At 41.5% G+C, this 24,918-nt stretch overlaps 3 protein-coding genes and 2 long non-coding RNA genes across 7 annotated transcripts; 2 read left to right on the forward strand and 3 right to left on the reverse strand.

Moving 5' to 3' along the window:
- Positions 1-213: 213 nt before the first annotated feature.
- Positions 214-9,632, forward strand: LOC134205014 (zinc finger protein 700-like). 2 transcript variants are annotated; one of them, XM_062679868.1, is made up of 3 exons: positions 214-506; positions 5,378-5,580; positions 5,648-7,372. In XM_062679868.1, exons 1-3 carry the CDS (start codon positions 372-374, stop codon positions 6,960-6,962), a joined length of 1,653 nt encoding a protein of 550 aa, XP_062535852.1. In that variant the 5' UTR covers positions 214-371; the 3' UTR covers positions 6,963-7,372. The 2 variants fall into 2 exon arrangements, with proteins under 2 accessions (XP_062535852.1, XP_062535851.1); XM_062679867.1 differs by lacking the exons at positions 5,378-5,580; positions 5,648-7,372 and adding exons at positions 7,411-7,613; positions 7,673-9,632 and having other exon boundaries at positions 247-506.
- Positions 9,633-10,395: 763 nt separating this feature from the next.
- Positions 10,396-12,414, reverse strand: LOC134205013 (zinc finger protein 37 homolog). The gene is made up of 3 exons (XM_062679866.1): positions 12,195-12,414; positions 11,927-12,123; positions 10,396-11,867 (listed from the first exon to the last, which is right to left on the reverse strand). The coding sequence occupies exons 1-3, from the start codon at positions 12,327-12,329 to the stop codon at positions 10,487-10,489; spliced, it is 1,713 nt and encodes a 570-aa protein (XP_062535850.1). The 5' UTR covers positions 12,330-12,414; the 3' UTR covers positions 10,396-10,486.
- Positions 12,415-12,486: 72 nt separating this feature from the next.
- On the reverse strand, positions 12,487-13,705 carry LOC134205757 (uncharacterized). Its single transcript, XR_009978191.1, has 4 exons — positions 13,018-13,705; positions 12,888-12,960; positions 12,757-12,829; positions 12,487-12,697 (listed from the first exon to the last, which is right to left on the reverse strand). It is a non-coding gene; the product is annotated as an uncharacterized LOC134205757 (long non-coding RNA).
- Positions 13,706-19,218: 5,513 nt separating this feature from the next.
- LOC134205020 (uncharacterized) lies at positions 19,219-20,007 on the reverse strand. 2 transcript variants are annotated; one of them, XR_009978040.1, is made up of 4 exons: positions 19,778-20,007; positions 19,670-19,720; positions 19,418-19,490; positions 19,219-19,358 (listed from the first exon to the last, which is right to left on the reverse strand). It is a non-coding gene; the product is annotated as an uncharacterized LOC134205020 (long non-coding RNA). The 2 variants fall into 2 exon arrangements; XR_009978041.1 differs by having other exon boundaries at positions 19,648-19,720.
- Positions 20,008-22,673: 2,666 nt separating this feature from the next.
- Positions 22,674-23,883, forward strand: LOC134206473 (uncharacterized). The gene is made up of 2 exons (XM_062682192.1): positions 22,674-22,800; positions 23,083-23,883. The coding sequence occupies exons 1-2, from the start codon at positions 22,777-22,779 to the stop codon at positions 23,881-23,883; spliced, it is 825 nt and encodes a 274-aa protein (XP_062538176.1). The 5' UTR covers positions 22,674-22,776.
- Positions 23,884-24,918: the final 1,035 nt, after the last annotated feature.

Below are 24,918 nucleotides of genomic sequence, written 5' to 3' on the forward strand. Positions count from 1 at the left end.
AATATGATTGCTCACTTTAATACACATCATGAACTTCCACGACTTCCACAGAATAGGGACTTGTTCTGATTTTCATGACTGCACTTTTAAAAATAATGAATAACTTATCTAATAAATTTTACTTGTTCCAGAGTAATAACATTTACGTTTGCACTTTTATTAGTGGCAGTGTCTCGATTAGACTTCATTTTGGGTAAATGTATTTAACCGTGTTTATCTCATGAAAAAAAAAATTACCGTGCTAGCGGACGTCAAAAAACCGCTTTTATGAGTGATGCTTTGTTGATTATTGGCAGATGTTGTTTGCAAATTGTTTATTTTGATCCTAAAGTTAGAAAATATTAAATTTTAATCGGGAAAATTGTGTAAAAATGAGTGATTTGGATATCGAGAATATTTGCCGTCTGTGCTGTGAGAAAAAGAATCGTATGAGGTCTCTTTTTGATCTAACAGTCAACGATTCGACATCATTAAAGCAAGTGATTTTGGATGTTACTCGTTTGGAGGTAAGTTCAATTAGACTGGTTGGAAATAGTTGAGGATTATCTGCTTCGATCAGTAGTATGTAATTGTAATTTTATTGAGTACGATAATTAGTTTACGCCTGAGATCTTTACACTGTGTATCAGGTCAAGAAAAATAATTCAAAATGACGGAAAATATCAGGGATTTCGGGATCTACGCGTTTTTTGTTGCGTGGTACCTATCCCCCGCGTTAAAACTGACTCCAGTGTGGTACACACATCATACAGAAAAGCTTGATGCAAATTCTATAATCCAGAATGTAATTCAAAAAGTTGAAATACTAAAATAATGTTCTGACACCGTTCTACAAGTTAAACGTGGAATTAGTCTTCATGCCTGCCGTATCCTAACGGAACTATCAATTCTATACTTTCGCCTCTAATTCTATTATGAACATGTGCGTCTAAGTTTGGAAGATGATATTAGCATTTCCATATCATTGTGGAATTAGTGTTTTTATACATACACAAATTATTGGTCGCTTGTAATAATGTAAAAAAAATCTAATTATTTTTAAATTATCTTTGTAATCTCTTTTATCAGTACATATTACAATTATCCATCGTCATGGTGTAAATAGTTTTTGCACCTTTGCAGCGATATTGTCCTACCGAATGAAGCTTAATAATCACTAACTATCTATATGTGTTGTCGATAGAACCGAGTTGTACCTATTGATAGTAAAGAACTTATTAATTTAAAAAAAATGGGGTTGTACACAAGACACGACCGCTAGACGTAAACTACGTAAAACTAAATATAGTACACTGAACCTTTTATTCCGCTCTATATAGAAGAGAAGTAACTATTCCACCGACACTATAGTGTCGGTGGGATAGTTACTAGTTAATAGAGCTGAGTACAGTAGACGTTCGATAACTGCAAGTCATTTAACTGCAATGCTTTTTAACTGCAATTCGATAGTTGCAACAGTTTTGCAGTTATCGGACTGCTAAACTTCAAACTGATGTCAGACTCAATGACAGCTGCATTGCGCTGCACATTTAGATGCACTTTTATTGCATCTGACGTCGATTGACAACCGTTTGACGTCTAGAATGCGTTGCAATTATCGAACGGCATTCGTTAACTGAAAAGTAAACATTTTGCAGTTATCGAACGGCTACTGTAGTATATACTACCCAGCTTTAGCAGCATCTCGCACTCTGTGAGGGAGTAGGGACCGTCTAACAGCTGGGCCACCCCAGTTCAACAATTGATAATACCCTAAAAGTAGACAATTACCAAAGAATGGAACGCGCTGCATAGGACTCATAGGAGAGGTATGATGCATGAAAAAACTAAAATTTTCAATAGCTAAGCGTTGATACTCAAAAGTTTCAATACTACTGGCAAATTGATGGAGAGTTTGCGAATCGATTGATATTAAATCTTTAAAATCCATTGAAAGATAAAGGACCTATTAATGTTACAAATCTTACATGATTTCGTGACGGTTCCCAATTTTGGAATTTTAATTTTACACCCTGTATCCGAGTATTCCCCTTAGACGTAGTTTACGTCAAAAAATACTGATTAATCCACCTATACACATCATAAATAATTGCCTACATTACGGCTTCTGCATAATTGAATTATACCCTAAAAGTAGACAATTACCAAAGAATGGAACGCGCTGCATAGGACTCATAGGACAGGTATGATGCATGAAAAAACTAAAATTTTCAATAGCTAAGCGTTGATACTCAAAAGTTTCAATACTATTGGCAAATTGATGGAGAGTTTGCGAATCGATTGATATTAAATCTTTAAAATCCATTGAAAGATAAAGGACCTTTTAATGTTACAAATCTTACATGATTTCGTGACAGTCCCCAATTTTGGAATTTTAATTTTACACAATGTATCCGAGTATTCCCCTTAGACGTAGTTTACGTCAAAAAATACAGATTAATCCACCTAGCGGTGAAGTTGCATTTCTCGATTCAATCGTCGGTTTCGCCTTAGTGTAATACACATCATAAATAATTGCCTACATTACGGCTTCTGCAAACGCTGTATAGCGAATCAATCCACCAAGCTTATTTATATGGTTCAATACACCATTTTCTTCATTACTTTTGAACGCAATGACCGATCGTGATGATATTCAATAGTGATCAACTAGGGTGAATGATTCGATATCTGTCAAAAGTAATATTGCTATGCGAACAGGGTTATTTCATAATTATTGAACTGTCACTTTAAAGTTTGAGTTTAATTCTCAAGTTAAACTTTAAAGTGACAGTCTGTATTACTACATGAAAAAGTGGCTAATGTTTTTTTCAGTTTTCGTATGCCAACACACTAGCACACGCACACAAACGCACAAAATACACACGGACAGACAGACATTTGTTCAGCTCGACGAGGTGAGTGGGGCCGGATTTAGCCGGAAGGGGGCCCCGGGGCCGACGGTACGTGGGGGCCCCAAAAAATACAAAAAAGGTCGGTTTTGGTACATAAGACCGGCTCCCACGGCCCCCCCATAAATCCGGCCCTGGGTGAGTCGATTGGTATATAACATCATGAGTCTCCGAGACTGCTATAAAAAAATTGATTTTGGATTCAAATGATAGCCTTTTGGTACAATTTTGCTGTACGAGAAAGACAAAACGTTAATAAAGAAAGAAAAACGAGTTGTTTAGACATAGAATATATTTACTGGTGGATTCTGAAACTACCAAGATTTTCCGATTTCATCGCACGGACAACAACATCCATGTCTTCATACTGTGGTTCTTGAATTTATTTATTTGTTCACACTCGTCGGATCTATGGAGATATAGTGCAGTTTCCTACAGCTTGATCAGAATATCCCGTAAATATTTGAATCTGATTCTAGAAACTAAAATAAATCGCATTGTACCGGTACCGGTGAAGGAAAAAAAATGTTTTTTCAATCTAAAACATAAAAAAAAAACGATGTTACCTTTTAGATTTTGATTTGTTCCGAAAATCTCAATTTCCTCCTATTTTATCGAGTTCTCGAGTGGTCTATTCTCATTGAAGTACATAGATGTCTTCTATGTGAACTGTTCAAGACAATGCATCGAATCCCGCACAATTGAGCTGCAGCAAATTTTACCGGAAATCCTGAGAAACTGATTCCGAGGATGAACGAACCTTTAAGCAGGCGAGACAAACCATTGCTGTTTCACCATTGCCTTAAACCGGGGAATTCAATCTACCGACTAACCGTAAGCCATCGGAAGCCGTTAAACTCGCTTTCACGATGCAAGCAAAGTATAAATCTCGCTTAACTTTTCAAAAGGACCTAAGTAACATTTTTTTTAAATTAATTTGAGTACTGCAATCAAAAGCTTTCATATTGGTCAGTTCCAGGTTCCAGGATTTCGAGCTTCATTTGCCGCGTCTCGCTGGATAGTTGTGCGAACTTGTAGCTCTGGTTCCCACAAGATCCTCTCTCATGATTCCATTGGTCGACCGATGACAGACAAGACCGCCAGCTAAGGGTTGCGTACTTAGCTCGCAGTGCAGCCTGGGCACTGTTGTCCTTCTGACATTACCTAGAGTGGATCAGAGAAACGTCTAGAGCATCTATCCACCAGGAGCTGCGGCTCAAACAGCGTCTATCTGTTATCCAGTTTCTGATTGACGAAAAATTGTATCGCGTAAGCCATATCATAGCTATAATGGCAGCCCCACCTGCGCGGTGTAGGTAACGCGACCTTGGTAAGGTAGCTTACTGAAAAATAGAGAAAAAACCAACTTAATTCACCGAGTAGTGACACTGCCTTTCTCGCATTTAGCCAAGACACCAACCTTATATGGTGCTAATATGGTTCGATGTACTATTATATTTATAACTTTTAAACGCAACGGTCTATCGTTATCAAATTCAATAGTGATCAACTAGGCTTTGCCCCCTGTCGAATGAAACTTGTTGCGAGAAAATCGGTTGAGGATTACTATATGAAAAGTTGTCTAATGTTTTTCTTAGCTTTTGTGCACACACATACACACGGACAGACAGACATTTGCTCAGCTCGTCGAGCTGAGTCGATTGGTATATAACACTATGGGTCTCCGAGGCTTCTATAAAAAGTTCGTTTTCGTAGTGAAATGATAGCCTTTCGGTACAACTTTGTTGTACGAGAAAGGCAAAAAGATAAAGAGAACCAGCCCGGCAACGAAATAAGGACTATGATTTTAAACTCGATACCTGGAATATCTGGACCCTAAATGAACCACGTGGAATCAGCTCGCGATCTATATCTGTTGATTTTAGATCGGTTTGTTTAATTCGGCAACTGTTTAAGTTGTTAGCCGTGATAAAGGGCTCTCATCTTATTTATAATTTCTAAGGGAAATGCATCTCGTATTCGGTCGCTGGATGCCAGTGCGTACGCTATTTGAACCACGCTTTCTTGCAGAACAAATTCTTATTCATTTGTGCGATAGTGCGCTTTGAGCGGCAAACAGTCGCTTTGGTAGGGCTTGTTTGCAGACACTGGCAGCTTTTTACAGAAGTCCACTGTCAAACTACACCTCATCTTAGACAGGCCCCCCGTTCGTACCCCCTTGCTCTATCTGATATCAAAAGCTGGGAGTCAAAAGGATAACTGTATTTATGCTACACACTACCAACTAAGTACGGAACTCTTAACTGACGGTCGATTGTCATCGGTAGACCAGTGAAAGCGTGACTATTGGAACTTATGAGGATCAGAGCTATGTTGAACGTCCCTTCCCAGATGTATTCTCACCACTTCGTATCCCGCATTCGCTCTTTGCGATGCCAAAATATAGCCTGTTTAGATTTAACATTTGAATCGTACATGGAACTGATGTGACTATAGAACAAACATTGTTCTTTATACGGAACTAGGTTGAAGCCGAAGATGGAATGCCACAAAAGATCTGTCGAACGTGTACCTCTACTTTGGTGAAAATGAGGGAAACGATTGAAAATTATCGAGCAAACGATGTGAAGCTACGCCAACAGCTGGCAGTATTGCATCCACTACAGATTGAAATTAAGGAAGAAGAGGTGGATTTAGAAACACTCGAGAACACAATCCAACAGGACATGTAAGTACACAATGTGAATAACTCGAAGATCTCGTTCCATTCGTTAAATTGTTGCGATTCGTTTTAGTATGACTGATAATGTTACCATCAAACCAGAACCAGAAGAAGACGAGTATCTCGATTTTGAGCAGCTGGAAGAAATCGAAGAACATGATCCGGCGAATGAGGCTCAAGATGTAGATGAGTCTGAAACAGAAACCGCAGATGAAGAAATTCGGCACGATGGCAAAGTTGTAGATGATGACGATGGTGATTGGGTGCAGAACGACGTAGCCAAAGATAAAGCTATAAAAAGAAAGTCATCGAGCAAGAAATCACGCAAGAAGAAAGGCTCAAGTGATCTACAATTACAACACCCTTCCTGCCAACGGTTCAAAGAACATGACCTGAATCGTCCGCGTTTCCAAGATTTCAAATGTTACATCTGTATGAGTGATTCTTATGGAACGGTTGAAGCTGTGATGGCTCATCTGAACAGTAGTCACTTGGATATACTGCCGTATACGTGTCCAGAGTGCGTAATGGAGACGGTCGTTATTAGAACTGTTGTTGCACTGAATAGCCACAAGCGGCAACATTTGAACCCGGAAAAATGTCCGTTATGCGATAAGCGATATAGCTGCAAGCGTGGTGTGGAGTTACATATGCAGATGCGTCATACAGGTGAAAACGAGCCAAACCCATCGCCATGTGAAATGTGTGGGAAAGTGTGCTCATCAAAACTGACATTGAAGCAACACATGAGAGTACACACCTCCGGCTCGGCGTGCGAAATCTGTGGTAAAATCTTCGAACAAAGAAGCAAATTGCGAAGGCACATTCAGAACCGACATGAGAAAATCAAGAAATACGAGTGCCATATCTGTAAGAAGAAATTAGCCACGTTATCCGCCGTTCAGAACCATATCAATACGTACCATTCGTCCCAGGTGCTTACGTGCAGTTACTGTCCAAAGAAATTCAGCTCCGAATTGACTCACCGGTACCACGAGAAAAAGCACATCGAAAATCAGAATTATGTGGCAGCCAAAGAATGGAAAGAATATTACACCATTCTGGAGGGAGAAGAAGGCAAAAAAGACAAGCTGAAGAAATGCAAGCTCTGCGACATCGTGACAAGAAACATGGGAACACATCTGGGCAGAGTGCACTTTCCGACCGAGTATCGATGTGAAATCTGCGGCATGACTTTCAAAACTAAACAATCCTGTGACATCCACGTGTTGGAGCACAAGCATGGTAAAGCGCACCGGTGCCCGATTTGTACGCGAGAGTTCTCCGAAAGGAAGAACTTGCTGACACACCTCCGGACCAAAAAGCATCAAGATCATCCACTTGCTCGCGCCATGCTCGGTACGATGAAAGTAACCAATTCGGACTAAGCGGAGGAAGCGACATCGAATGTGGAAAAGCAGAACGAAGAACAGTTTGGCTTTGAAACACTTTTATTTGGAAGATTTTTTCACTAATAAAATATTGTAAGCTTATTGCTGGTAGTAATTGAATTAATAGTTCTGTGAATAAAACACCGTCTGCGAGCAAATAATTTTCGTAAATTTAGTTAGTAGGGTAGGGGAAGAAATGTTAGAAATCGCGTCCTAAAACATTGACGTACATAACAATGCAATAATGACAACAATTTTAGCATTGCTTGCCAACAATTTGTGCCACAATCATCGTAATCCAAACATTATAGAATCAAATATAATGTTCAATTAGTAAAGCTTCAAATTATCAGCTGATTTATTTCTAGTTATTAAAAATGAACTGGAACTCCTTATGCATCAGTGAACCATCTCTTTTTTAATAAACTCTGTTTTCCTCACCCAGGTTGATATCGGTGACGGTATGCCACAAAAGATCTGCCGGATGTGTACCTCCACGTTGATGAAAATGCACGAAACGATCGAAAACTACCGAGAAAACAACTTGAAGCTCCAACAGCAAATAAGTGCGGTTCTACAGCAGCAGGTTGAAATTAAAGAAGAAGAAGTGGATGAAGAAGATCTGGAAAAGGCGTGCCATCGAGAAATGTGAGTACAATGTTCAATGAGTTTGTTCATAATGTCAAATAAATTGTTCTTTATTTTAGGCTAGTTGATAATATTGACATTAAAGAAGAACAAGAGGCAGAATATATCGATTACGAGGAGCTAGAGCAAACTAAAGAATGTAGTGACAATGAAGTAAGTGCGAATGTAAAAGCTGATGATTCAGAAATTAATCCATTCGATGAGAATGATGAAGGGATGCCCGAAGAGGAAAACAAAGAAATTGATCCCAAACGTGATAAGCCAAGAGTGAAAAAATCTCGTAAACCGATTGGCTTGAGCGCTCCTTGGAAACCCGCGCCGAAACGCCCCAAAAAAAGGAATCCTGATGCCCCACAGAAAAGTGATCATAAGTGTTATGTATGCAGGAGCGACTCCCACGGCTCAGCTCAAGCTCTCTTGGCCCACCTAAACAGCAATCATTTGAACCTACTGCCATATACGTGCCAAGAATGTGTAATGGACACGGTTGTAATTAAAACGGCTCTAGCATTGAACAGTCACAAACGACAACATCTGAATCCTGAGAAATGTCCATTTTGTGATAAACGATACTCCTGTAAAAACAATGTTGATATGCACGTGCAATTGCACCACGCAGAGAACACTTCTGAATCTGAATTGACTTGCAAACATTGCGGGAAAGTGTTTGCCACAAAGACGTCACTCAATCATCACATGAAGCTGCATACAACTGCCACAAGTTGTGAGCTCTGTGGTAAAATTTTCGCGGAACGAAGCAAACTACAAAGACACATCCAACGGTTTCATGAAAAACTTAGAAACTTCGAGTGCCACATCTGCAAGAAAAAGCTAGTTTCACTGGAATCGGTCCAGAACCATGTCAAAGCATACCACTCGACTCGGAAATATAAATGCAGTTACTGCTCGAAAACCTTCGGCACGGAGTTGGCCCATCGTTTTCACGAAAAAAGACATGTCAACAATCCAGATTTCGAACCTAAGAAAGATTGGAAGGACTACTACACGGTTATTGAAGGAGACGACAGTGATTCAACGCTGAAGAAACTGAAAAAGTGCACTCTCTGCGGAGTGATAACGAGAGCAATTACAACACATCTAAGTGCTGTTCACTTTCCCACGGAACATCGGTGCGAGACTTGTGGAATGACCTTTAAAATTAAACAGATTTACAATATCCACGTGCGGGAGCATGAAAATGGGAAGGCCGAACGATGCCCGATTTGTGGGAAAGAATTTTCCGAAAGGAAGAATCTGTATTCGCATCTCCGGACCAAGAAACATCGGGATAATCCACTTGCTCAGCAGATATTAAGCACGGTCAGACCAAAAAAATTAACCGGATTGTGGGGAATGAATTTTGATAGCGTTGAGGAGCAAACTCATGAATAAGGTCAAATTTTAAACTGTTTTCTATGGAAGGCTAAATTCTTAAGGCTCTGGGATCAGGCTTCGGAATCCTCACTTACACTTACGCATTCTCGTTTACGCCAGCAAAATCAAATAAGCATATTTAAAGGAGTCGGATTTTTTCGAAAATTTTAGTCGTCCTTAAACAAGAATACGGATGAAAGTCTTGTTTTGACTCTCGGCAACTAAGGTTTAAAGCCGCCGAGTTAATCTTTTCTCTCTTTCTCTGAATTGTTTTATAAAATGCATTTCATTAGAGGATCTTATGGAAATCAAAATAATTGCTTATGGTGTATGTTCAGAAAAGAATCCTATTGTTTCTTGAGTGTGGGAAGAAGGATAAAATGTCTTTGAAGGAGTCAATGTTTGTCGTATAGTGTAGGTTCTCTGAACAAAATACAATATGCTGAAGAATTGTGTTGTAGGGTGAGTGAGTGCGAAATCCGAACCGTGTTGGGAAATGCTATCAACTGCTGGAATTTACGTCCTTCTGTAACACTCCCACCAATTTAATCTTATTTAAAAACATGGACATTACAAATTAGGTGAAAACATGTGTAAATGTTTCCTGAATAATTTAATTTAATAAAATGTGTTTTGTGTGTCAAATTTACGTTAACGAGAACATCTGATCACATTCCATAATTCTTTTTCAGGTAGTTTTTATCCTATAATCGAACAATAAAAAAAAAGATCAGGGGTCAACTTTAGCCTCTTCATGTGCTCGGCTTTCCCCGCTTCCTCAAACCGAAGGCACCGACGGCACTTACCACACTGATAGATCAAACAATCTGAACTTTTAGTTCTGGCATCTCTTTCTTTCCATCCGTTGATATGATATCACAGAGGAAAAAAACTTCCAAACGATAGCAGTTCGATGGGGAATGCAAAGTTAGGTTAAAGGGGTTGAACTCAAATTTACGGTTCTTGAACCTATTCGTTCGGTGGAAATCGGAAGTCCTCCTTTTGCGCTGAAATGTCCTTTTTGTAAATATTGAGGAAACAATCAACGCTAGACGTTAATTTCTTGAAAGTTTTTTTCTTGTTATCGCTGAAAAAAATATTCAACAGAGATCCATCCATAAATATACATTTGGGTTTTATTCCTTTCCAGTTGGGAACATTATGTATCTTTTGTGGCAAGTACAATGGGTACACACTATACCCAGAATGTCGAGAATGTTTCCCATCCGAAAACATCCTAGACCGGACCAAGAATCGAGCTCGCCATCTCCGGATTGGCAATCTTACGCCTTTGTTCGCAAGGCTAGCTGGCGACCCCAGTGGAAATATTAATGCTGAAATGGGAGAATGGTTGCACTTAACAGCATCTCATGGCATGTTTCTTTAGTTGTAAATAACTAGAGGCGGATTAGGGACGCATCTTGATTCCTAAATCTGAACGCTAGGACAGTGACGTAACGGAATTTGCATATTCTCCTTTATTGTACAAGCGATCCATCTTACACGAAACCATCTTCTCCCACATCAACCAAACCATCATCTTGGAAAACAGCATCCGGGTTCTCGTCCGTGTTCGCTTCCTTCGGTTTGCTATTCTTGGTTCTGCGCACAGTGCTGAGCACCGACTTGGCTATCGGATGATCGCGATGCTGCTTGGTGCGCAGATGCGCCAACAAAAGTCTACGATCGGAGAATTCCCGATTGCAAATCGGACACTGGACAGCTTTACCATGTTCGTGCTCCAGCACGTGGATATCGTAGGTATTTTTACGTTTGAATGTGGCGCCACATATTTCACACCTGAACTCAGATGGAAAGTGAATCGAAGTCAGGTGGGATATCATGTTTCTGGTTACTACTCCACATAGTTTACATTTTTTCAGTTTAGCTCCTCCTTCCGATTCGCCCTCGACATAGTCGTAATACTCTTTCCAATCTTTTGTGGCCACATAATCCGGGTTTTCGGCATGCTTCTTCTCATGGAATTTGTGTGTCATCTCTGATGTGTAGGTTCTCGGGCAGTAACTGCATTTGAACACTTGATTTGTGTGATACGTTTTGATATGACTTTGAACAGAGCATAACGAAGTAAGTTTTTTCTTGCAGATGTGGCACTCGAAAAGTTTAAGATTTTCATGTCGGCGTTGGATGTGCTTCCGAAGTCTGTTCCTCTCTTTAAAGACCTTTCCACAAATTTCGCATGCTGCGCCCGATGTATGCAGCCGCATGTGGTTTTTCAGGGCCAACTTAGAAGGATAGACTTTTCCGCATTGGTCGCACGGCGATGGATGTGGAGCATTTTCTCCCATGTGATGTGACTGCACATGAAACTCAACACTCTTTTTATTGCAGTAACGTCGGTCGCAATAAGGACATTTTACAGGATTCAAGTGTTGTCGCATGTGGTAGTTTACACCTTGAATACCCTTGAGTACAATCGTTTCCATTACGCATTCGGGACATGTGTAAGGCAGTAGATCCAAATGATTACTGTTCAGATGAGCCAAGAGTGCTTCGGCTGTACCTTGGGATTCACTTTTGCAAATATAACATTTGTGATCATGCAATCTAGGACGGTCAGGATATTCATCCTTTCGGCGACGGCGACCGGGAATCTTCTCCTTGTCATCTTTTGTTGTTCTTCGCTTACGACTTCCCTTTACTGATGATTTTTTAACCTCTTTATCGTGGTTTGACTGGGGCTTCCACTCCGCGTCGTAGTCGTCTTCATTTGTAATATCATTTTTGATATTGTCGTTTGAAGTGGAAATTTTCGACTCCTTGTCATCTGACGACTCATTGAGGTTTTCCTGTGAAATTTCCGATTCAAGATACTCTATTTCCGTTACTTCCTGTTTTATAGACACATTTCCAACTTGTCTAAAATAGATAATAAAGCATTTATTAAACTCGCAATATCGTTCAGTCCATAAACCTACAAATCCTGTGTAAATGCATTTTCCAAAAACTCTATGTCCACTTCTTCTTCCTTTATCTCCACGGGAGGTTCCGCGCTAAGCAGTTGACGAAGCTTCAAATCATTCGCTCGATAGCTCTCAATCGTTTCATAAATTTTCACCAATGTTGTAGTACACACTCTGCAGATCCGTTGCGGCATTCCGTCATTTCGCTCCACCTTTGATTACAATGTTCCGGTGTTTCGAATTTACTCAATTGCACGGTAGACATATTTTCCACTGAACTTACCTGCAGCCGAGAAACATCGCTGATAATGTCCGGCAATGGTCGCGCATATTCTTGCCGATCGTCGAAAAGATGCCTCAACCGACCTTTTTTTGTGCAGCAAAGTCGGCAAATTTTATCGATGTCTGTTTCGCTCATTTCAAAACTGCTTAATATTTTTACTATTTTTAATTTTATTCAAATATCAAAACATTGATGTTTTTACAAAACTGATGCAATGTGTCTCACCAATGAGAATTTATGAGTATTTATTTTCATTGGTGTCTCACTGAGCTCACTCATCACATCAGCATAAAAACTCACCACACTGCAAATAAAAGTTCCCACACAAAAGACTTTAAATTAATTCTATTTTGACTATTTTATACCCACAAAAAGTAATAAATATTAAATATTTCATTTTCATTTTGCAATGAATTGGTGTTGCAGATGCAACAAGAGAAACGCTTTCCGAAAATTTTCAATCCGGTTTATTTGCAGTGTCGAGCACCGAGATTAAATTTTTCCTACAATAACATATAGTTTTAATTAAAGTTACATTTTAGGTTAGACTGAACAGACTCACGTTTGTAGGTTTCCCTGTTTTTACTACGGTTTCTCTTCTAGCGACGTCAATTAGGATTAACAGAATCTCAAATCTTTAGTTTAAGGCAAACCATTAGTTTATGTTTCTTTAAATTATTTAGGCTTAGTTACCGTTAATTTGAGGAATACTGACTGTCTGGATCCTTCGCATGCAGGTCCAGCTTGTTGGCTCACTTTCACGTCTCTGCATATAATATTTACTTTAGTTTTTAAGTTCTTGTTTTATGTTTTTCTAGCTTACCGATTCAATTTAGTAATAGATAGAATAAGTTAACAGTAGGGAATAACTAGTTTTAGCAACAAATTATAGATTAAGAAATTCACCGTCTCACTCACAACCTTTATGTAGAACACATTTTTCGCTAGTCATCGCTTTACGATCTACAGTTGACAGTACTGCTCCACGTCATTCTCGCCAACTGCATCACGCAGACAGACCCACAAAGAGCTCGTATAAATTGCCGTTGGAGGTATTCCCATCAACGATGTTCGGGTGTAGGTGCTGCGTTACGCTTAGGGTGTGCGCAACAGTCCCCCTCAGTAGTTGGGCCCTGGTCCAGCTTACTTCGTTTTGCACCTACATCCAGCACTGCAAGCTTCACTGCTGGCCTTTCATAAAGGCCTGTAACTGTCTGTACGACCGCCGAACGTACTTGTCCGTCTGATGAAGTCTTAACTGATAGCACGCGTCCTTTCGGCCAACAGTTCCGAGCCAACTGAGGATCCACCACAATGACAATGTCGCCAACCGCAATTGGCTTCACAGGATAGTACCATTTGGTTCGCCGAGTTATTGTGGGCAGATACTCTGATACCCATCGCCGCCAAAACGAATTCGCCAAAGCGTCTGACCCCTTCCATGACTGTTGAAGTGCCAGCGGACAATCGGTATACGGGACTAGTGGCTTGGACCCGTTCGAAGATCACAAAATAAACGAGCCATCATCCACAGGTACGTGTGTCAGTGGGCGGCTGTTGACGATATTCTCCGCCTGGATTAGGTAGCTTCTCAGTACTTCTTCGGTAGGCACCCTCTGCGGTTTGATGACAGCTAGGATCTTCTTCACCGACTGGATGAGACGTTCCCAGCAGCCGCCCATGTGGGGTGATGCCGGAGGGTTGAAACGCCAACGTGTTGTCGGAGTGGTGAATTCGGTCATCAGCATGTTCTGGTCTAGCCCCGCTAACGCAATCTTCAGCTCCTTTTCTGCGCCAACAAAATTCGTCCCTCGATCGCTTCGAATTTCCACGGGAGTCCCACGACGTGCGAAGCAGTTCCTAAGAGCCATGATGCACGAACTGGTGCTCAGCGAAGCGGCAAGTTCGAGATGTATGGCCCGAGTTGTTAGGCATGTAACGATCAGTCCCCAGCGCTTCTCATGTCGGCGACCGATAAGGACGAGAAACGGACCGAAGAAGTCCACACCCACATATGAGAACGGACGTATAAAAGCTGCAACTCGCGCCTTCGGAAGAGGTCCCATCGCTGGTGGTTCTGGTCTCGCACTGGTGATCAAACACGACTGACATTCACGACGCACTTGGTCGCAAACTCTGCGCACTCGAGGAATATAGAACTGTTTACGAACTTCGTTCACACAGGTTTCGTGGCATTGGTGATGGTAACGCTGATGGACATTAGCGACGATGAGACGTGTAGTTGGATGGTCTCGCGGGAGCACGATTGGGTATTTATCACTCTCATCTACAAAGTCACATTCGCCAAGACGACTGTGAATTCGCATCACGCCACGATCGTCGATAAAAGGGTTCACTTTGTACAAGCGGTTCTTCTTCTTCAGACGGCGGCTGTCTGTTATTACTGCTAACTCTTCGCCGTACGCATCTTCTTGGGCTCGCTGAAACTGAAACACCTCTGCTGTTGAAAGTTCCTCACTTGTGAGCGGACCGATTTCTGCTGGTTGCCTGTTTTTCTTTCGCTTTATGTTTTCGATGAAACGCTTGACGAATGCTGTCACACGCCGCAAGTGTTGCCAAGAAGAGTAGTTTTCCGGTAGAAGAATAGCTTGGGGTTTGTTTTCGATGTGATGCAGCAGATTAGCTCGAATCTCATTATAGGTCTCCTCACCCTGTAGGGACGACACTGGCCACTCACTTTTCGGCTTCCATAGGAACGGAGGTCCTACGAACCAACGACTTGTTGGTTTGAGGTCTGGTTTGAACTTCCACTTGGTTCCATCATCAGCGACGTTGTGCTTAGTGCCCAACTATCTCCACTCGGTGATGTCGGTCGTCTCAAGTATTTCGCCAACACGAAAGGCCACAAACTGGGAATATCGGCGGTGATCGGACTGCAGCCAGCACATGACGTCCCGGGCATCCGTCCAAAAGTAGCGGTGAGCGATATTAATGGAGTGCCCTTCTACAATGCTACGAGCTAAACGCGCGCCAACAACTGCTGCTTGTAACTCCAAACGAGGTATGGAAACGAACTTGATAGGTGCCACTCTCGTCTTGCTTCCAACAAGAGCACACTCGATGTGATCATCTTTTTCGAAGCGGAAAAATGACACGGCAGCAAAGCCACTTTCGCTGGCATCCACGAAAGTATGGAGCTCCACTGTAACTTCGTCAATCCTTGCGTTGTGGAGAAAGTAACACCGAGGTATGCGGACGGATTCCAGCTCAGACAGTATGCGCTACCAAGTCAGCCATTTCTCCAGATGTTTCTGGCCGATGGTCTCATCCCATCCAGTTTGAGCCCGCCAGATCTCCTGAAGCAGTACCTTAAGGTACATCAGGTAGTGTGCAATGAGCCCTAAAGGATCATAAATCGCCATTAGCGTGCGTAGTACATCCCTTTTAGTAGGGTGCTTGGCTCCAGACAGTAGATCTCTGTTGCGATCCGTACAGAGTTTGTAGCGGAAGACGTCTGTCGTGGTACTCCACCACATACCAAGAACTTTTTCCATAGCGAGCTCTGCATTCATCTCCATGGACTTCTCGGACTTCGGATTTTCTCCGAGGGCCTTGAGTACAGCTGATGAATTCGACACCCAGTTCCTCATGTGGAATCCTCCCTTGCGGTGGATGTAGCAAACATCGTTTGCTAGTTTGACTGCTTCCACTGTGTCAACGCTAGTCAACATATCGTCGACATAATGACGACGACGGATAGTATCGACAGCAGTGGGATATCTGTTCTCGAATCGGGACGCATTCTTATTGAGGACGTGCAACGCTGTGCTGGGCGAGCAGGTAGCACCAAATGTGACTACTTGCATCACGTAGTCGCTTGGTTCCATCGTATCTTCGCTGGCACACCACAGGATCCGCTGACTATGTTCATCTTCAGGTCGCATCCGCATCTGATGGAACATCTCCGCGACATCACCTCCTAGGCCAATTCGTCGCTCTCTGAACTTGTACAGGACTGGTGGCAGAGCGTTCAGCTGATCTGGCCCTTTCAACAGTACGGAGTTGAGGGAGACATTTCCGAAAGTTGCAGCTGCATCGAAGACAATTCGAACTTTCCCCGGCTTGTTGGGGTTGAATACCGGGAAAATCGGTAAGTACCAGTTACTCGACACTCCTCTGGTGTCAGCTTACGGATATAACCTTTGTTGACGTAGTCCGTCATTTTCGCTCTCAATGTTGCAGCTAACTGTGGTTCTCGTTCCATCCGCTTCGTCAAACAGTAGTGACGTCTCAACGCCATGGATCGATTGTTTGGCAGACGCACATCGTCAAACTTCCATAGTAGACCAACTTGATAGCGCCCATTCTGGAAAGTGGTGATATCGCGCAGTATTGATAGTGCTCTGTCGTCTTCCTTGGAAAGTAAATGGTTCTGCGGAGCTCTGATCCCCAAACTGTCGAGTGCGAAATAGTTCTTAACCGTTTCGTGTAGGATTTCATCTGGTCCATGGGAATGTGAGCAGATATGGAAGCTAAGAGGAGCGGTACTGTCAGCTGATACACTCGCCGATGGGCAAGTGCCATATACAGTCCAACCAAGACGAGTCTTAATCGCCACCGGTTCGTCTGGGTTCCCTTCACGGCTGTCCAAAGCGTGCATCACCCTTGCGTTGCTAACACCGATCATTATCCTTGGTTGAACGTTGCTGTAAGATTCCAGTGGCAGTGATTTCAGGTGCACGTATTTTGCACACAGATTATCAGCCGGTAGAGATTGAGAAGGAAGCCTTAACTCTTTCACCGTGTAGACCTCCTTTAAACTGTGCAGATTGCTTCCACGATGTGTGCCAGAGATGTTGAGCGAGACTATCTTGGCATCCTTTTCATACCGGCAGGTGTCCGCAGTCCATCGCAGACACAAGGGGTACTTCTCACCATTCAGGTTTAACTCCTTCGCCAAACTGTCCTCCATCAGTGTTAATGATGATCCACTGTCTAGAAATGCGTGAGTGCGGAACTCGATACCGTTGTTATAGAGAACTACCGGAACATACTGGAATAGAACGGCCTTTCCTCCTCCTCGATGCGTATTGCACGACTCGACATCCGATGACCTTTCGACGACGCCTTGTTGGGGAACACTATTGCTTGAACCAGGGGCTGCCCCCGGTTTGTCCTTCCCATCGTTGTGCAATAGCCGATGGTGTTTGTATTGACATCCGTTTCTCCCACATGGCTTTGCAGACTGGCACGGACCACGATGATTGTTCATACAACTGCGGCACAGTTTGTGCTCACGAAGTGTGTCCCAGCGAGCGGAGATACCGAACGAAATAAGCCGCTTGCCCTTCTCCACTGCGCAGCGTCCCTGGCAGACGAGACTACCGTTGTTTGTTTCCAACTGCTTCGCTTTTGGAATTACTTCAGTGTGCACATTCAAAAATCCATCATACTTCCTACCTCGATAGAAAACTGTGGCATAGTCACTGCACTCGCTGCCTCTGCTAACGTATACAACCAATCGCTGAATTCGGACAACACGTTGCAACGAATACGACACAAAGAGATTGTCGATATGTCGACCTGTTCAATCTGAACATAGGAGGAAGCCGTCCGGTCAAACTGTGCAGGAGGGTGAGATTGCATAAATGCTCCTCTAGCTCGCAGGCCTTGACTGTCGCAACCATATTGCGTACGGCAAGAGCAAAGTCGACGAGTGTTCCAAGGCCTTCAGAGCCGGTATATTGTTGATTTTCTGTAGAAACGGATGTACAACGATTTCCGGGCGACCAAACAGCATCTTGAGTGTACCTAGCACTTGATCCAAGTTGCTAGGGTGCAACAGCTGACATCTCACTGATTCTAACGCCTTACCTCGTAAACACTTCTGCAGTCGAACCATATTCTCTTCAGGTGTAAACCCGCAAAGATGCGTGGAGTTTTCGAAGGAAGCGAAAAACAGAGGCCACTCCTCCGGTTCACCGGTAAATACTGGTAGCTCCTTTGGTACTGCATGGCGAGCGGCGATTTGGCTTTTGTTGAGCAGCGTCGCTCCTCCTGTTGCAGTAGGATCGTTGTGGAAAGCTGACGGATAGTACTCCGGACCGATTGGTTGCAAATTACCTGTGAGTGGGGCGAATGCGGAAGCTTGCTGATGCTGATTGCCATGAGGATGGGAGAATGCAGAAGCATGCGAATAATAACTGCGCTGACGTGGAACGAATGAAGAAGCTACTGGACGATGTGAGTCTGGTGGTGGGTGGAAAGATGGAGAGTTCGATTGTAGATTGCCAAGCGGCGGAGGAAACATCGAAACGTTCGGTCGATTATGATCCACAGGAGGGAAATTCGAAATTGGCCGCGAGATTGGAACAAACGGTGATATGTTCCTGTTCTCAAGAGTGGAACGTGGAGGCAACTGATTGTGACACACTGGAGATGAATGATACACTGGTGGCACCACGGTGACCTGGTTTGTCCGAGCGGTCCTGCTTTCTTCTTGTTCATTCACGGGATTATCGTTGATTGGCGACTCCAATAACAGCTGAAATCTACGCAGCAAGTATCGCTGCTCGATGGCTTCCTGCTGCTCCAGGAACTGGATACGACGGTCCGCTGGCAGTCTGTTAATAACTTCCACTTCTGCAAGCGTGCGTTCTACAACGGGTGGACACGAACCATGTGCACGTGAAAGCCGCGGAAGAGGTGTGGGTGGGGGAGCGCCGTGTAATGATGTTCGTGGACGAGGGGTTGGCACTATTGAGGCTCTTGGCGGGGGCATCGGCGTTTGTGGTGGTGGCAGGGACGATCGTGTAATTGGCTCACCTGTAATTGCTGTCGGTGGTATTGATGATTGTGGCAGTTGTGGAGCCGGATTTGTAGCTGGCACTGGCAAGCAATCCGGGCAGCTCCAGGACACATTAGCCACGTCTTCATTAACTCCGACACAGTCGAAGTGAAACCACTGGTTACATCGGTCACAGCACACCATCTCGTTGCAGTCTGGAAGATTACACAGCAGGCACGACTGTTGTAGACTTTCTTCCAGCGCCCGATTCCGTCTAGGGTTCCTCCTATTGGCCATCGTAGATCGATCCAGAAAACGAAAAATTTAAGATTGTTGCAGATGTAACAAGAGAAACGCTTTCCGAAAATTTTCAATCCGGTTTATTTGCAGTGTCGAGCACCGAGATTAAATTTTTCCTACAATAACATATAGTTTTAATTAAAGTTACATTTTAGGTTAGACTGAACAGACTCACGTTTGTAGGTTTCCCTGTTTTTACTACGGTTTCTCTTCTAGCGACGTCAATTAGGATTAACAGAATCTCAAATCTTTAGTTTAAGGCAAACCATTAGTTTATGTTTCTTTAAATTATTTAGGCTTAGGGCCGATTTCTTCACCTCCGCTTAGGCCTTAAACCAGGTTTAAACGTATGGGTAAGCACCGCTTAAGAGTTAAGCGAAGGTGAAGAAATTGGCCCTTAGTTACCGTTAATTTGAGGAATACTGACTGTCTGGATCCTTCGCATGCAGGTCCAGCTTGTTGGCTCACTTTCACGTCTCTGCATATAATATTTACTTTAGTTTTTAAGTTCTTGTTTTATGTTTTTCTAGCTTACCGATTCAATTTAGTAATAGATAGAATAAGTTAACAGTAGGGAATAACTAGTTTTAGCAACAAATTATAGATTAAGAAATTCACCGTCTCACTCACAACCTTTATGTAGAACACATTTTTCGCTAGTCATCGCTTTACGATCTACAGTTGACAGTACTGCTCCACGTCATTCTCGCCAACTGCATCACGCAGACAGACCCACAAAGAGCTCGTATAAATTGCCGTTGGAGGTATTCCCATCAACAATGTTCGGGTGTAGGTGCTGCGTTACGCTTAGGGTGTGCGCAACAATTGGGTTGTTTACACTGTTAGATGACTTTACCCATTAATGGGTACTGTGTTATTGTTGATATTATTCCCACCGTGAAAAATTCACCCATTTTCTTGAAAAAGTGCCACTACCCACCCGAATAAAAAATATTATAGAAAAACAATACAATGTATTGTAACATCACTATAAAACACAATAAATTTGAATGTAGATGAAATAATAGAAATACATTAGAATGTATTGTTATGAACCATTCATTAAATTGTAAATGAAGTTTTCGCATTAGACCGTACGGGTTGTTAAGCATCGTAACTATACAAAATTTGATATTTTTTCATACATATTTTTTTGTCAAACAATAGAGTGTATCGTAAATATATTGTTGAAATATCGGAAGAAAACCGTTCAAATTACATTAGGTTGAATTGTATTTTTATAGTAAAACAATACGATATTGGATTTCTTAATTATGACAGCTTTACCGGTAAAAATGAAGTTTTAAGAAAAATAATGCATATTTGCGGCAATGGGATAAATATTATTATATTGCTTATATACAATTTGAACAAAATTTTCAGAAGTTATCAACACTAATAAAAATCCACACATTTTTATTGGCAAAAATCTAAAGAAATTTACAAATAAATTTTATGTGTGCGTTAATAACCACCCGCTATGGGAAAATCCACATAAAGGTTATTAGTTAATAAGGGTTATGTGTGATTCCACATATGTGCTATGCGAATTCACATAGCCGTTATGTGGGAAATGCTATAGTCAAAATTTATGTGTGCCACACATAATGGATATGATTGGATTTTTGTCAGTGAATGATTAAAATTTATGCACTAACAGCCCGCATAATCATAGACCATACGTAGACCGCATCTGTTATAATTGAAGAGAATAACTGTTATTGTAGCGATGGTCTCACTAATAGTAGTTAACCATAAATGAACAGTCTCATATACTGTTTCAACAGTAGCTCAGATGGTAAACGGACAAACGACCATATGAGTAATGGGCGGTTAAGTATAATTAACATTTAAATCCGGTGATTTTTTCGAACAAATTTTTCGATGTACCATACATCAGTTGGTAGATGTACAATTGAATAACTATATAATTACTCATCGACAGCAAATTATGTATTAACAGTAAGTTTTGATGTAGGGTTGGTATGGTGAATCAAGCTTAAAATTGTATGCCAACAATGAAGTGAATAGTGACAATATATCTTAAAACGCATATGTAATTTTTACTGCATGGTATGTCGTTTTTCATTATGCGGGATGTTCTAAAAACAATTGGAAGTATTGTTACATTAGAGAACAATGTTAATATATTATATCCACGGTGTTGATATAATATGGACAACTATCGAGAAACAATATATCCTATTGTATACCGTAGAGCATATGGTAATTCAATTGTTTACACTGTTGAGCCTATGGTACACTTTTATCCGGGCATTTTAATGAGTAGTGGCGCTTTTTGAAGAAAATGGGTGAATTTTTCACGGTGGGAATAATATCAACAATAACACAGTACCCATTAATGGGTAAAGTCATCTAATACTAAAGACACACCTGTGGTACTTGTACCATGGTACAAGAGAACAAGAAAATTATTCCAAGACTATCTTTGATAAAGACAATAATTGGTATGGTACTCATTTCAAGATTCTTGTACCATGGTACTTGTACCACCAGTGTGTCATTAGTATAACCGTGTAGAGTGTCGGATTTCATTTTTTTTTTCATATATCGGGACCGCTTTGCGATTTGGGCGTAACTTATTTTGTAAACAAACATTGCTTCATGGGTTCCGGAGAATGAAAGCGTTTTCATCCTAAACTAATTCCCTTATCCGGTAGAGGAAAGCTTAATATGTCAGATCCATACCGTGGTTTCCTCATGAAATGCTTGTTTTAGCAGGAATTCGCATTCCAATGTTTGTTTACAAAATAAGTTACGCCCAAATCGCAAAGCGGTCCCGATATGTTTTTATATATTCTAAATCTGCATAAAAAACTGAGCCTAACCCCAATTTTTTAGAATTTTTGGAGCTACGGAACTATTTTTAATTTGCATTTTAAATTTATATGGGACTAAAAATTTGTTCTTTAAGCTGCATGGGCCTTGGTAAAATCGGCCAGATTTTCCGAGGTTTTTCCACATTTTTTCTTTGAAAATAAACCTATTCCAGAATCACTCAAACATTCTTCTATCCAGCTTTCCACGATCGGTAATGGCGGCTTATCGGTGTGTAAAAATCAATTGGTCACTGTACTGTTTGACACTAGCTGGAGGAAAGCCCACTGGCGTTCCTGGGTGAGGGGAAGGGAAAAAGGCCTTTTCGACAGTGAGTTTTCCTCCAGCTAGTGTCAAACAGTACAGCGACCGATTGATTTTTACACACCGACAAGCCGCCATTACCGAGCGTGGAAAGCTGGATTTCGATAGAGTCCAAACTACTCAGAAGGGAGTTGTTATAACAACAATTTCTATAGAAATAACCTTTAAACGAAGTTATAAATACCCATTATTGTCAACATAAAAATATCCAATAAAAAAATATCCAATAAAGGTGTTAGCAAAATACTTGATTTTGAGTACTTTTGCACTCGATTTTGGATAGTTTGGTTTCTCAGTGTAGACAGTACGGCGCGGCGCCCAGAAGAAGAAGAAGTAGCCGTATTTATTCCATCAACACAAAGTTTTGTCATTATGAGTTCCAACTTTAAACCAAAGGTAAAGTGAAATGATGATCTTAAATTAAATAGGGGTAATGACGGCTTTGGCAGGTTTTGTTCTATTATTGGCAGGGGTTTCTTTTTATGACTGATTATGCTCAAATTTAGCCCAAACATTCTTTGCATATCAAAGAATATTGTGGCCAAATTTCATAAAATTCGGTCGACAAAAACCCCCTGCCAATAATAGAACAAAACCTGCCAAAGCCGTCTGTTCCCCTAAGTACATAATCAAACATACAAATCATATATTGTTCTTGAATTCTCGTCATCGCCTTAGCCACAATGTTTCATTCCTGGTTGTGCGGTGACCAACGAATGGAACAAGCGCTTGTTCTTCAAGATGTCTTTCGGTGATTTACCACATTGGTGGAAAACCACGGCTTGGGCGGCCAAATACAATACCGAAGTGCCGGAAAATGCACTCATTTGTGAGCGGCACTTCGAGGAACGGTTTATCGACCGAACACGCAAGAAGCCCCGACTGATGGCGGGAACCATTCCCACCATGAACCTATGCTCGATTGAGATGACGGACGACAACGACTTGAACAATTTGGAGTACTTTTGTCGATTGTGTGCCAAAAGGGGATTCGAGAAAATGCGATATCGCTTAGAGGAATTAAGCGAGATGACCGATGTGGTTCAGTGCTGTTTGGGTCGCTACCAAACCGTAACAGGCTTACCTGACGGAGTGTGCGAAACATGCATTGGTATGATGAAGAAATTTTCCAATTTTGTTCAGCAATGTGAAGATTCCCAGCTGCAGATAATTCAGCTTCAAACCAAACTAAAAAAAGAATTGGAAGGTGATCGTGAAACAACAACCGGAGATCATTTGAACGTAAACGCTAACAAGGAAAACACGGACACGAAGGAACAGATGGAAAGCAGCACACGAAAAAGAAAGAAAGAATTTTTCCCGAGGAAAACCATGTCGGATTGTGGTACACAAACTCATGCCCGGTATTATCACCATCGGCGAAATCACAACGAACAGCTTCAGGGATTTGGTTGCCAGATTTGCGAGAAGATTTTTACTAGGCGAGACGGATTGCGCAGGCACCTGGATCGTATGTGAGCTGGAAATGCATTCCATGTGATGAGATTTTTGCCAAAAGAGTCTGCTGAAGAAGCATCGGGACGATGTGCATAACGACGGAGACATTAAGCCCATCGATATTGATGAGTAAGTGCGCGATGTCCGTTATATTTAAGGCAAATTGAACATTTGTTTTGTTTTAGTTTTGGGCCAATAGACGCAAATGTTGCGGTAACAACGGATACAAAGGTGCACTAACTGAGAGTTAGCGGCAAATGATATAAATCTGAAAATACAAATTAGCGAACTGATCGATCGTTGCAGGCAGGTTTGAAGTTTTTTTTATTAATATTCTCATTGCGTTCACAACGAGATTCTGTTTTAAAATAATTTTCTTTTGCTAACAATTTTGTTGCCGTCAATTCATGACAAAATCGATTATTCAAAATAATAGTAAAATATAAGAAAACTCGAGAATGCAATGCATAAAACGAAAAACTTGTGCATTTTATGGTTAATGAATATTATTGATAGATATTATACATTTAAAGGAAATTTACAAGTTGAAAACTGTCCGTCCGTCCAATGTAATTGATGTAACTAAGTTAAACATTTTCATATGAGTAATAATAAAATCGACGAATTACTTTTATTGAATGCATGTGTTATAAATTTTAAGATGAGTTATAAACTTCACAGAGCACAGAGCTCAATTGTGTAACACTAAGTACAGATCTGAATTGAAAGATCAGTGATTATTTTTCTTGTTCCAGATGGGATGGAAATAGGAGCTGTGGGATGAAGTGCCGAACCGTTCCCCTATGTACTATGGTATTTTTCGCTGTTGTCAACTAAAATTTGTCCAACATGACGCTCACACCCCTTTGCTTCTAACCCCATCAATTTTCAGGGGGAGGGAGAAGTACACACTAAGATCTGTTTCGTAAATTCAATTTATTTTGTTTCAATAATTGTAGAGCAAATGTTCTTCCGCTGCAAGCAATACTGCCTCACATTGATATGTACACCCCTATTCTTGTTTACGGACGAACGAAACTTTCGAACGAATGCAGT

This window comes from Armigeres subalbatus, chromosome 1, assembly GCF_024139115.2.
Source record: "Armigeres subalbatus isolate Guangzhou_Male chromosome 1, GZ_Asu_2, whole genome shotgun sequence".
In the NCBI taxonomy this organism is placed as follows: Eukaryota; Metazoa; Arthropoda; class Insecta; order Diptera; family Culicidae; genus Armigeres; species Armigeres subalbatus.

Coding starts and splice junctions, on each gene's coding strand:
- LOC134205014 (XM_062679867.1), top strand. CDS start 372: ATGAGTGATTTGGATATCGAGAATATTTGCCGTCTGTGCTGTGAGAAA. Junction 507..7,410: donor TGGATGTTACTCGTTTGGAG/GTAAGTTCAATT, acceptor TTCCTCACCCAG/GTTGATATCGGTGACGGTAT. Junction 7,614..7,672: donor AAGGCGTGCCATCGAGAAAT/GTGAGTACAATG, acceptor TCTTTATTTTAG/GCTAGTTGATAATATTGACA.
- LOC134205013 (XM_062679866.1), bottom strand. CDS start 12,329: ATGAGCGAAACAGACATCGATAAAATTTGCCGACTTTGCTGCACAAAA. Junction 12,124..12,194: donor GCGATGTTTCTCGGCTGCAG/GTAAGTTCAGTG, acceptor TTGTAATCAAAG/GTGGAGCGAAATGACGGAAT. Junction 11,868..11,926: donor AATGCATTTACACAGGATTT/GTAGGTTTATGG, acceptor TATCTATTTTAG/ACAAGTTGGAAATGTGTCTA.
- LOC134206473 (XM_062682192.1), top strand. CDS start 22,777: ATGAGTTCCAACTTTAAACCAAAG. Junction 22,801..23,082: donor GTTCCAACTTTAAACCAAAG/GTAAAGTGAAAT, acceptor TCATCGCCTTAG/CCACAATGTTTCATTCCTGG.